Genomic DNA, 14,053 nt, shown 5'->3' with positions numbered 1-14,053 from the left:
TAATAACTTGCTCAAGGCCACAGCAGCAAGATAGTGGAGTCAAAATTGCATTTATTCAATCAACACATATTTTTTTGCATGCCTCCTGTGTGCCAGATAGGACTCCTGGCACTTGGCGTACATCACTGAATAAACAAGCAGACTTCCCAGTCCCTGGTGGAGCTCGTCCTCTATCCTAGTGGAGTTGGCTGCAAGTCTGTCTAATTCTAAGACGGTGTGGACTTAATAAGATCCTATGCTGGCTCTCTTTGGATTCTTTGGTTTTCTCTTTCATTCAATCACTCTTTCATGACATAAACAAAAGAGGTATAACTCAGCTTTCTTATAGAATATTCTTATCAGCTTACATTTATGTATTGCAAAATTAACATCTATCTGTCCCCATGCTGCCAAAAAATTGCCAGCAACTGCTACCTTGGCTGTGGTGCTTTGAAAACCACAAAGCCCATTTATGTATATTCTCGTTTCTCTTAACTATTTCATGAACTACAACCGGCTCTTGAATTATGATCCTGTCTTGTGGTTTGTAAAGGGCAAGGTTATTAACGGGGATGTACATCTCCGTCCATTGTCTGAGGCATGCAAAATGTGTTTGTTTATTTTCCTTAAGTTAATTTGATTTAACAGGAATATATCCTGCTCAGCTAATGGGAAATTCAACCTCAGTCACTGCTGGGGCGCCCATTCCCAAAACCTTGTCAAGAAAACTTAATATTACATTGATTTGATCCCTTTAGTTCCCGGACCATGCTTGGAGAATGGGAAATCATTGATCATTGCTGAAAGTGGGAAATAGATCTGTTCCCTCCTGTGGTCTTACCACCAACATGGAGACTGCCAGGTAGAAAGGTATGGGCCCCCCAAGATTTTGTAAGCCTCAGATCTTTGTTTCCACCAAGGTCACCTGAAATTTCACTTCTATTTTTTTCTCAGTGACATTTGCTTTCTTCTTACCCTCCAGGACACATGGAACTAACTCCTTGAGGGCTTGAGTTTTGCAAACAAACCTAGGGAGAAAGGGCTCTTGCAGGCAACTCCTCTGGACAAGTATCATAAACTCTCTTGAGGCAAAGAAGCTTAGAGTGGAAGAATTGCTTAAGGATATTTACTGGGGAGAATTCTATAAATTAATATTTCAGCAATTCTTTTGAGATAGGGCTTGCACTTAGGGATTGTTTTCTATTATAAGCCAGAGACTGCAAGAAGCACATAAGTGTTTAATACCATTCAGTACTCTCCAAATCCTAATAAGGTTAGGCCAATTACTACCCAATTCTGCAGGTGTGGAAAAACGAGGCTCACAAAGTTGATGCGACTTTTCCAGCACAACTAGTAAAGTGACAGTCAAGATGCCATGCAGTTTTGAGCTCAGAACTGCTTCCCTTTCCATCTCCTTCCATCCCACTTACCTTTCCCCCACAATTCCTTTTCTCTAACCACTGGGGAGAAAGTAGGTGTTGCTTCTTTCACTGTCATGGAATTAAAGGAACTTTCCAACTAAAGGTTCTTGGCTTCTTTCCAGATGCTGATCAAGTCAGTCCGCAGTGTTTGTGTGGTGTTTTACTTCTTTAAGTCTGGGTAGTTCCATCCCTGGTCAAGTTTCTATGTTTCCTGTGTTTCCTACTAAAAATCTACATTGACAATACCCACTTCTAGATATTTGAGTTCAGTGAGTCCAGGGAGGGCTCTGGGGGTTCATCTTTAGCAACAATTCAGGTAATTCTGGTGAAGGCAGTCCACCATGCCATCGTGGAGCACTGCTGCTCTAGACTATCTTTTCTCTGCTTTATCACGGATATTTATTCAAGTCAATGTTTGGTTACCAGGAACAGAAGCTCTCTCAATTCAATTATAAAGGGAGTTTACTGACAAGAAGGGCAAGGTGACATTATGAAAAAGAATATAGCGAGTCTACTTGAGAACTGGACAGTTATCGAAGAGCTATTCTGTTTTGCTTGCTGTCCCTCCAGCTCCATGGGTCCTTGTCTCCTCCATTCATTGGAGTTGTAGCAGAGTCTGTCTGCTCTATCTCACCTGTGCCAAGCTTTGTCCCACTTGCCCATGGCCTTAACTTGAGAAGCCTGAACCGAGTCCTAAATTCCACATACCACTGCATTACACTCAGTAATTACAATCTCTATATTGCTTAATTCAACATATCAAACAAGAATCTGACTAGCTCCGCCTGACTGTCCATGGATCAGGGGGCTGCCTTGGTATCATAGTTGGAGGTTATGTGGGCAAGTGGAGGGGTATATGGTCCTGGGTTGCGTATGTGCCTGTGTAAGTCTGCCCCTGAATCAGCAGTGACAAGCATGAGGGAGGGTCCTTAAAAACATGGCTGTGAGTGGGGATGAAATCAGAACTATGATTCTTACGATATCACCGTCAGAGAAGTCTTCTTAAGACTTTACTTTTGGGGTGCCTGGGTGGCTCAGTTGGTTAAAAGTCGGACTCTTAATTTGGGCTTGGGTCATGATCTCAGGGTCCTATTGGGCTCTGTGTTCAGCAGGAGTCTGCTGGAGATTCTCTCTTCCTCTCCCTCTGCACCTTCCCCTGCTTGCATCCTCTCTCTCTATAGGGAATAAATACACAAATCTTAAAAAAAAAAAAAAAAAAAAAGACTTAGTTTTTACCTTGCTAGTTCTCAGCTCAACTCCTTCCAGCTCTAATGGCTCCCTACTAAACATGGGGCTGAGTCAAAACAGTTCTTCTCAATATTCAAAGCCATATGTGACCTGGCTCTCCTGTGCCTATCTGCAGTCAACCCTCCTATAGGAAACTTCTTCAGCAGGTGGGTCACCACTCCCTCTAGTTCTCCAACATGCCATGCTTAATCTAGAATTTTGCATCTTCTCTCTTTACTTATTTTCCTTTAAAGTCCTATTAAGCCTAGGGCAGCTTTCAAGACTACTCATTACTCTTGACCATCCAAACACTTCCTCTGTTACCTATTCTGATGGTCATTACATCTGGTCTTGTGCCATGCTATGTTTCAGGTCTCTCATCTTACTTCTCCAAACAGAGTTCGTTAAAGGCAAGAATTAGGTCACAGACTGAAGGCAAGAATTAAGTTATAGTCAGTTATCTTCTGGAGAGCCTAACAGAGAATCGTACAATATAACAAGGCCACCAAGAAGGTAAGACGAAGAAAGAGCTGGACGAAAATGATTTCCTATTGGTATAAATATCTTTTGAACTTAAATATTACAGTTCAATATCACTCTTATCTTTTAGTCAATCCATCTAAAAGATCTGGCTCATCTGATATATGATTTCCTTTCATATTCTTTTTTTAAATTAAAGATTTATTATTTCTGAGAGAGAGAGAGAGAGAGAGATTGAGAGAGAGCAAGGGGAGGGGCAGATGAAGAGGGAAAAAGAGAACCTCAAGCAGACTCCATGCCAAAAACGGAGCCCGACCCCTGATTTGATCCCACCACCCTAAGAACACGCCCCAAGCTGAAACCAAGAGTCCGATGTACAACCGACTGTGCCACCCAGCTGCTCCACTGTTTTTTCTTTCTATCCCAAGTTATTTTCATTCAGCTTGTTAAGTTAAACTCAATAACCACTAATAATTACATGGGACAACGTGCCAGTAAAATTTCAACCGAAGTCAGACTTTAAATGTCGTTGTTAAAAAGAATTTTAAATGGAAGGAGACAAGGTACCATGGCAACATACATATACAGTCTACTAGTTTTATTTATTTTTTATTTTTTTAATTTAATTTTATTTTTTTCAGTGTTCCAAAATTCATTGTTTATGCACCACACCCAGTGCTCCATGCAATACGTGCCCTCCATAATACCCACCACCAGGCTCACACAACCTCCCATCCCCCTCCCCTCCAAAACGCTCAGTTTGTTTCTCAGAGTCCACAGTCTCTCATGGTTTGTGTTGGAGAGCATGTGGAGAAAGGGGAATCCTCTCACACTGTTGGTGGGAATGCAAGTTGGTGCAGCCACTTTGGAAAACAGTGTGGAAATTCCTTAAGAAATTAAAAATAGAGCTTCCCTATGACCCTGCAATTGCACTACTGGGTATCTACCCAAAGATACAGAGATAGTGAAAAGAAGGGCCATCTGTTCCCCAATGTTCACAGCAGCAATGGCCATGGTTGCCAAACTGTGGAAAAAGCCAAGATGCCCTTCAGTGGACGAATGGATAAAGAAGATACGGTCCATATAAACTATGCAGTATTATGCCTCCATCAGAAAGGATGCATACCCAGCTTTTGTATCAACATGGACAGGACTGGAGGAGATTATCCTGAGTGAAGAAATAAGTCAAGCAGAGAGAGTCAATTATCATATGGTTTCACTTACTTGTGGAGCATAAGGAATAACACAGAGGACATGGGGAGATGGAGAGGAGAAGTGAGTGGGGGAAATCGGAGGGGCAGTCTATTGTTTTAAAAGAAATTACCTCATAGCCAAGCAAATGTCCATTGCTTAACTTCCAAGGAATGGTATTCCATGACACTTCAATTTCTGAGGAAGATAGGCTATTTGCAGATACTTGAGATGGAGCTATTGTAGGCTCTGTTTGGCAACAGAAAGTGAAATGCAATTATTATTTTGGTAGTTAATTTAAAAATCTATTGAAGGTCTTATTTTTAAAAAGGCACTTTAACATATTTGAAAATCCAATAAAACACTTTATTAAAACATTTGAAAACATAAACCATGTCTTGATCTGTTTCCCTGCTTTGGGAGTAGATAGACTTTTCCTTGCTGAACAGCAGCAGAAAGCTCTTCTTTCCTCTGTTGCACTTTTTTCTTGGTATCTTTTCTTCCCTTCTTTCCCTATGTTCTCTCCACCAGCTCCTTGTTTCTTTCCCTTCCATCCCACAGCTCTTGCTTGGGCATTCCAATGCACACAAATGCCGCCTGTTTGTTTAATTTTGTCTTGCCAAACAAAGTCATGCTCTATAGAGTTCATTTATTCAATAAGCATTTAGTTAGTGCCTTCTGTATCCAAGGCCCACAAGAGGGGCACACTTAAATGAGATACAGCAACTTCCAGACGTTTACTGTTTTGAAGGAGTAGACAGACATGCACAGAACTTATTACACAACAAATATCCCTCTGTAATAAACAACTCTTAGCTTGAGGGGCTCACAGTCATTCTCCTGTCTCACAGCACAGATCTGAGCAGGGACTTCCCCTCTCCCAATATCCATTTCTGTGTCAAATCATCCTGCTTCTGGGCTGTGCTGATTGATAGTGAGGCAGAATCTTGGTCCAAGGAAGGGCCTATTAGATTTTCTGTCCTGATAATTTGAAACTTGGTTTGGACAGATGAGGAGTACTTGAGCCAGTCAATCCAGTCCTGGCACCCTAGAGAGCTAGGGGGTTTCTGAGGCCCCACAGCTTTTCTTATTAATGATCCTTATGAAGTATGTTGTTTAAATCTTCTTCTGATTCAGTAAGTCGTAGTATCCAACAAATCCTTCACTTTTTCATAGAAAAGTCAAATCTCTATCTGATGTTTGGAACAGAAAGACCTTTATTCAACTCATCAGTGGTGGCAAGAATAATAACAAGAGGAGGAAAGTGCAGGAGGGCAGGGAGAGGGTAACAGGCTGTGGTTGTCCCTCCCTCCAACCTCCAGCCCTCTCAGTCCAGAATGCACAGGGTAGGTAGTGCTTGAAAACTCCCTGGTTAACTGCCATCCTTCCTCAGAATGCTGTCCTTACAAAGAAAATCCTTGGCTAGTCTTGGAAATGGGTTCTGGCTATGAACATAAAGGCTCTTATTTTTTGTGAAGGTTTTAATACTACTTGTTTGTTTTTCTCTCAGAATTCCATAGAAAAAAAGAAGATAAGAATATGTGGTATTAAAAAACTGAGTCTTCTTATTATTTTAGACATGACAACTGCAGACCACCTTCTGCAATTTACTGCAAGGTCTTGGGGTAGAGAAGACACTGCAAAATCACATTTTATGAGTTCAGAACGGTTCAGAGCAAAGGCTCTTGGTTAAAATACCTGTTTGGTAAGTCTTTATGGAGTATGGCTAGTTTATTCATTTCTTTCATTAAAATTCCATTTTCTTATGTATACATGGGCTATAATGACAGTACCCACATGTAATTCCTCCTTAAAAAAATCCAAATTAGGTAAAGTCTGGCAATGGTAAGCTTTCAATACGCGTTAGCTCCTATCATTCTTATTAAGTAGAACCCCATGTGATAGCCAATATTCAGCTGCTTTTTTCCTATAAAATGGCAATTTCATATGATTCTCCTAATAATCATATTTTCTAAGGAGATACCATAGTTGGGGCAAGTATAAAGGAAAGGCAGAGAGATAGCATGGGTCCAGAGTCGAGTATGTATGAATCTACATACACTAGCTGGAACCAATGTATCACATCTTTAAGCCTGTACATTGCACACCTCTCCATATCCTACTTTAGGTTTCCCTCTCCATTCTGCTAACATCCCATTCTCAGGTCATAGGAAACACCATAAGAATTGAGACTGGGGAACTTTGAAGAGAGTATCCTAATCTTATCCCCCAAAGAAGAAGGCTGTGGAAAGCTGTGTTGTGCCCCGTTTCACAAGCTGGAGCTCAAAATGTACTCTTCATCCACAGATTTTAACCAAGAGTTACATCCTCTGACTAGCTACTGAGCCTCGTACTTCAAGTCGGCTTGGTTGATATTTATTACCTGGTCTTTGAATCTAACTGTGGCTTCAGTCATTATTCTTTGGAAGAAATTTATCTGAAGTCAAGAAGCATTTACTAAGTTTACTGATAACACAAACCACACAGTCTCCATACCTTCTTCGGCAGAGAACACGGTTGTCACCGGGCTAAATGGTCCTTCACCTTTGTTATTATAAACACCCACTTTAACTTCATACAGTGAAAATGGCATGATGCTTTCATTCCTAAAGACATATCTTGGGGTATCAGGAGATGTGACCACTGTCTGGATCCAGTTAGTAACTCCAAGAGGGCGGAAGGCAACAACATAACCAAAACCTTCACCATTCTGTAGTTCTTCGGGGACTGGCTACAAAGGAAAGACATATTAAATCACCCTTACACATGAGGGCAAGGCAAAAATAAATGAGCTCTAATCCTTAGTCTTTTGCAAAACCCATCAAATACTAACTGACATCGTATTAAGAGGTTCTATAAAAAAAAGAGAAAAAGGTCAGTGGCACAGTCAGGTGCTTTAAAGAGATATATGCCACTTTTTCATAGCCATCCAGATAACTAGTTGGAATTTTCCAAAGTTATTCAGATTTTTTTAAGCACCCTGTAGCTCCAATCTGAGTTCTGTATCATAAGATATACTTTCAGTTGAATATACCTCATCACTTGAGTCAAATAAAAATCACCTAATCCAGAATGTTGACTTTATGGAAAAAAATTATCTATTGATATGATAATTAAGTACAAAGGACTAAAATTATAAAAAAAAAAGAAAGTAAAAACAATGTATTAAGGTCAAAGCTGTATTTAGATCATGTCAACAATTCCTACTGACACTCCTTCATGATCTCTTAACTTTCTATTTTTCCATCAATATCTTCAAATAACACAGCCAATTCTCATGCTTTCTGACTTTAAATGTGCTAATTACATTTTTTCCTAATTACAACATAAAGCAAGAGCTGAGAGCATGGCCAGGAAGCAAGCACCTGCTGGAATCAGTGGGTGAACATCATCAGTGGGGTTACAGCTGCGTGGAAAGCCGTGAGGACAGCTTGAGAGCAAACAGCCAGGACTTGACTCTCAACCCCATGTTTACCAGTCAAATGACCCTGGGCAAATTATTTAATATTCTCTATGCCTTAGTGTTTTCATCTATAAAATGTTGCAAGAGTGAAATGAAAAAAAACAACAACAACAAAAACCAAATCAGTTCTAGAAACAGTGATTAGCATAGGGTGAGCTACTAGTACTATGGCCCACCACCAGCACCACTAGGGGCTGTGGTGGGAAGAGCAAACCCCTGAGGGGAAGGCTGCTGTCCAAACACTTACATCCCAAGTTATCACCAGCTCAGACCGGCTTCCACCTCCTCCACTGACTTCCGAAGGAGGCACTTCCGGAACTGTGTAGGTCAGAGAGACAGATATAAAACCCAATTTCCATTTGATTCAATGTTGTTTATTTCTAATATTTGAAGTAATTTGATCATTGGCACATTATACATATGTGTGTGTGTGTGTGTGTGTGTGTGTGTGTGTGTGTATCTGGATCATGTGAGACATACATGCAATATCCATATATGCATATTTATCTTTGAGGATATCATCAAATAATTTATATTTGCATGAAATTTTCATAGATCTGCAATACCTCAAACAATAAAAAAAAAATGACTCAGGATAGAGGTCAATACAACAAGGGAAAGTGATTCCCTGGGGATGATGGGAAATGAATCCAGCATGAACATTTCACTTGTGACTCTTCCACATTACAGATGTAATTGCTGTATCAACATTGACTTTAGTTAAAAAAAAAAAAATACATAGACTCAAATCCTCAAATCTTGTTATGAGGTATTCTTTATACACCTCACATGGATATCAGATTCCCTGTTTACACTGAGAACTTTATGCTTAGCAATTTCTATGACAAAACTAGAATAGAAGCTCCTGAAGGTGTGTCTTTGTTCAGAGCTGTAGTCACCATATCTAGAAAGTGCTGATCACACAGTGGATACTCCATAAGTATGTGTTGTATGAATAAACAAATGGACTACAAAGATTGGCATGGTTCTCGTGTTTCTCATAACTCCTGCCATAAATATCACATGCATTGTCCTGAGTGAAAAAGCATCATTACAATTACTGAAACATATTCCATGACTTCTATTTTGGCTCAGTTCCTAAAGTGACATACTAGCTATACTTCAAACATCATTTTAATCAACATTAATTAATATTACAGATTCTGAAAAGTAAAGTCTATAGATCCTCTCAGACGCCTCAGGAATCTGATACTATGAACACTTCCTGAGTTTCAATTTCAATGTTAGGGTATTTTTAGAGTTATAAAAATAGTCTTAAAGTTAATATTAATAGTCACCCAAAACATAACATTTTAACAATGATTCTCTCTTAATCTAATAGTTGAGGGGTCAAAATATTCCTGATCATCAGTCGCTTGAGCTCATTCATGGAGCTTGGTGGAAAAATGAGATTTCCTAGCAGCAAAACTCCCAAATGTCATTATCCTACCAATTTGTCAATGCTTGTTATAAATGAAAACAGCATTTCCCCTGTTAACAGGGTGACTATGTCAGATAGTAATTATAACCTTAAGTGACAAAAATATATTCACTTAACATGCACTAATGAACGCTGATGATGGACTGAACTTTTGGAAATGTCACATTACATCAGAATCACTTACAAGAGTGTCTTTTGACAAATGCCATATGGCCAGTTCTGCTATTAGGTAGGTCAGATAATTGCAACAATGGATTATTGAGGCTAATCCCCTGCTGGCCTGGAGGCCAAGTCCGAGAGAAATGAAAATACACACCTAGGGAAACCTATTAACCTATTTTACTCAGAAAACAAAAACACTAACCTGCCTCTTCAGTTCTTACTTTTTCTGAGGGTAAACTGGGTTCTCCACCTCCGATTTTGTTACTGGCTACAACCCGAAATTCGTATTCCACCCATGGATTTAACTCGACGACTGTAGCAGTGTGTGTTTTCCCATCAATAACCTCAGGCACTGAAAAGGAATATGTCAGAGAAGTGACATTCTGCAGGTCTTATCACTGGTTTAAAACCCATTTATAGGTACCAATGGCATTTGATTCTTTCCCTTTACCTGTTGTGGCAGTTTGCCAACCCACGGAGAAAGGTGTCCTCGCCTGAACAGAATAGGATATAACTGGGCTATGGTTATCTGTACCTTCTTTCCAAGAGAGTTGGGCTGTGGTATCTGTAATTTCATCTACCTTCACATTTTCTGGTGGCCCAGGTGAACCTAAGAAAGGCAAAAATGCAAAAGTGGGCAGCAATTCCATAATATCATCTTCTACCCAAGTGAAGAATGTTACATGATCAATGTAATACCAACAATGGATCCTAATTTCAAAAGTACTTAGTGAAAAAGGGTATTTCTCTAGCAATACAACTACTGCATTTTCTTTTGGACATTTCTGCTGTTAGATATTCAATCTGGACGGGAGTCAGTAATATCAAAATCATAGTATTCTAGGGTTGCAAATGATGCCCACTTTTTGAGGATTTGTGCACCCTTCCAAATACAACATCATTTACTTTTGGCATGATGTCTTTTCCTTTAATCTACCAGTGCACCTCTGTAGTTTCCAGTTTGCCTTCCAGAGCTGTTTTAGTCTATCACGCACTCTGGTCATTTTCAGCCCAGTAGCAAATCAGTACCTTGGACAGTGACTCAGATTGGCAAATTCTCTCAGGCTTTCTGGATGATCTCGGGTTTTTGGAAGTTGTCATATACACATTATCACTATTCTCTTTCATATTAAACACTACTGCTGCATTAATGACATGCTCAAAAACACATCAGCTTGGCAGCACCTGTGAAACGCTGATTACAGTGAGAGCTATTCGCAGGGCAGAGTTGAGATATTTATTTCGTTGAATTAGCACCCATCCTTATCATAGTCTCTGGTCTATTGGGGGGGAGGGAATCAAATCAGTAATACAACTCACATGTTCATATGCGGTCTCATGGTTTTTCCTCCAGTAGGGAATGATCAAATAAGATATGAGATTTAAAAAAAAATTAAACGGAACAAAACAAAACAACAACAAAAACCACTGAGGCATTAATGTCTACCTCTTACTATGAGGTCGGCGGCAGATGAAACACTGTCCACCCCCGTCTGCACCATGCACACATATTTTCCACTGTGTTTCAGCTGAATGTTTCTGATCATTAAATCACCAGATGAACTCTGTTGGAAAAAAACAGGTAATGAACACACTGTCATTTTGAAAATGGGAAGAATTCTTGAAGGCTGTAGCCAACAACACCACTGGGATAAAACCCATATTTAGAGAGAAGACCAAGGAGGTTCAAGACTGTAGACTGCTATAACGGAATGTATGGAAATAAAAGCAAGTTAAAAACCATACGTGGCTGCACACATAGATTCCTGTAGCTAAATAAACGACAAGATTTCCCCTGGGCATTTATGGCTTCAAAAGTAAATAAGGGCAGAGATTATGGTCTCAGAGTCTATTTACTTCCACTAGGGTGACACTTCTTTTTATATCCACTGCTCAGCACCAGCTCAACTCTTTCTCTGGTTCCAAACTCTATGCAATTATCTGCCTGAGAAGAGGAGGGAAGCATTTAGGTATCTGGTGAGAGATAAATACAGCAGGACAAGAGGATTACCATGGTTGAAACATTTTTCTGATCACATTGGTGCTTAAAAAGCCTAACGCTATTTAATTTGTTCAATACAGAATTTAGGAACAGTCAGTATGAACCCCTCAATAAGAAGAAATTACAACACTTTAAACACTAAAAATAACAGCTGTCCATAAAGACATTTGCTGGCATCCTCTAACACCGATTAATGGAGCAAATGTATTTCTAAAAGCTCAACGTCAAATGGTCTGCATTTTAAAAGAATATAAAATCATGTTCATAAAATTACTTACTGCAGGCCAGTTCCACGCATTAGTAAAAATATGAATGAAAATAAAATGATTTGGAAAGCAAAGCCTTTTGAAAATGATCACCGACCGAAACATCTCTAAACTGGTACACAGAGGAAACAATGGTGTTTATCTTATTAATTAAAAGGATAGGTTTACTCTTGAGTTTTCCTAGTACTTTTTTTTTGAAAGATGGATTCCATTCTCCAGCTTTTAGGCAATTTCCTAAGATCTCCTACAGGGCAATTCTTTAAATATTATTTCCTAGGCTTTGGATTTTGAATGGGCTATGCATTCTCTGTTGGTCAGGTTGTGTGGCTTTTGCCTGAATGTCTTGGGTACTGGGAGAAAGCAGACGTGAGGTGATTGATGGCTGTAATTAAATGATAATCCAAAAACTGTTAAGTTTGCACATTTTACTTTCATCAAGTTGAACTTTTTTCTTTCCCTCCCTCTCTTTTCTCCTCAGGGTTATTTAGAAATTTATCCCCAGGACAAAACTTTCAATGCTTGCTGACCTTTAGAAACTCTTCCGGTTTTATGAGCTCCATATACTCACAGGAGGTTGATTATCATTTCTATAGAAATCTCTTCTTTTCAGGGAGGTAAGAACCGTTACTATTAAATTCCATCAAGGCATTGGGAGAGTTATTATTCTTCCCTAGGTTTATTTGCTTATTTTGAAAGCAGTTCGGTAAAAGAAAATTGGAACTGGACTTTCTTTATGTCTTTAGACACATAAATACACCTAAAAGGCACATTGGCTGGTTGTATTTGTTGAAACTATAAGGAAGAGACAGATATTGGATGTGTCATTTCTTTTCACTTATGGTATGGGTGGGTGAAGAGAGAAAAAACTTAGCTCATGTCAAAACCAAACCACCTTCCTGAAGAAATGTAGTTAGGCTCACCATCAGGGGAAATATAATTTTTAATTATCTATTTACAATGTAGAGTGGAGAAAGGAAGCAATTACATAAGACATGTGAACAGTAGGAACCACTGATTTTTTTTTTCAGCACTAACATGAAGTTGAATGGATGAATACATAAATGGAAAGTAAAATTTATCAAAATTTAGAAAGGATGCCTCTTTAATTTCTGTCTCAATCAATAAAACATATTTGTATTGTTCTTCTTCAACTGCTTCTTTCTTACTGTATCTATTCTTTTAATGGATAAATATACAGCGTTAAGATCCACCTTAACAAAAGTTCATCGAGTGCTTGCCATGTTAAGTCCACTCCGGGACAGTGAAGTACCTAATACATGGTCTATGCCCTCTAGAATGTAAACCCAAGTCAGGATAACAGATATATACAAGTTATTTTTATACATTTAGAAAGTTTATTTATGAAGGTTAAATAAATTTGCATGGCACAGACCATTTATAGATAACTTCAGAAGAAATGAGACAATTTCTAGTCCTACTGAGGATGTGGGACAACTGGAAATCATTATGCCAACAGGACTATAGATTAGTAGGACCATTCTGGGCAACTATTTAGAAGTATCCACTAAGGCAGGACATACGCATAATTTTTGAACCAACAACTCCACTCCTAAGTATACACCCTACAGAGATGTATGCATATGCTCAACAAAGACATTTACAAGAATGTAGCAGTGCTACTCAAACTAAAAACAACCTAATCAGAATCACAATGAAGTAGATGAATTAGCAGGACACTCATTTAAGCAAATATTACTAGACCATGAGAATGAATGAATAATAACTCTAGATCAACGTGGCTGCCTCAACGTCAGAGATAAAAACTGGATAGCAAAGAGCACATTACAGTATCACAAGTGTGGATTATGGTTGCCTTTCAAAGGATGACTTCTGAGATAAAGGTCACGCTGTTTTCTGATTTTGGTGCTGGATATTTGAGTGTGTTCATTTTGTAAATATTCATGGAGTCATATACTTCTGATCTGTGCATTTGGGGGGTAGAATATAATAGTTCTTAAGATGCAGTTATTATGACATACAGCTATATGTTTAAATGTCCCACATTAAATAGGACCACAGGCCGAAGTGGCCAAATAACATGATTATAATTCTAAAGTCCAAATTCTTTCACAAGAATGAGACATTTACTGCTAATAATTTAAGTACCTATACTATTAATTAGGACATCCTGTAATTTCTTACTAAGATGCAACTGAAAATTCTCCAACATTAAAGAAGATAAAAAAGGAAAAGACAATTCCCAAGGAAAGTTTCACTTATATCAAACCAGTTCCTGTCCCCATCAATTTTTCATTGTTAATGGTTACAGTATAGTTAATTGCTGATTAACTGTGATAAAGGTAAGAGAAGTGTATCCAGAAAAACACAAATAAAATTAGTAAACTATAACTCAATAAAACTGAAAAAAATTGTCAAAATGTGGTAAATCAGTACTCAATA

The 14,053-nt window shown here is 38.8% G+C and overlaps 1 protein-coding gene across 1 annotated transcript in view; it reads right to left on the bottom strand.

Annotated features, from left to right (window-relative positions):
* The window catches only part of CNTN3 (contactin 3), a gene marked incomplete at both ends in the record, with an annotated part of 249,580 nt that overhangs the window by 27,814 nt on the left and 207,713 nt on the right, over nt 1–14,053 (bottom strand). Inside the window, 6 exons of the mRNA XM_080825412.1 lie at nt 4,432–4,547; nt 6,795–7,029; nt 8,009–8,079; nt 9,567–9,716; nt 9,816–9,974; nt 10,812–10,929. Coding sequence (XP_080681538.1) covers nt 4,432–4,547; nt 6,795–7,029; nt 8,009–8,079; nt 9,567–9,716; nt 9,816–9,974; nt 10,812–10,929 — 849 coding nt within the window. The remainder of the gene's footprint in view (nt 1–4,431; nt 4,548–6,794; nt 7,030–8,008; nt 8,080–9,566; nt 9,717–9,815; nt 9,975–10,811; nt 10,930–14,053) is intronic.

This window comes from Martes martes (genome assembly GCF_963455335.1).
Source record: "Martes martes genome assembly, chromosome: 1".
NCBI lineage: Eukaryota > Metazoa > Chordata > Mammalia > Carnivora > Mustelidae > Martes > Martes martes.
This window is presented reverse-complemented; position numbering and strand designations above follow the sequence as displayed.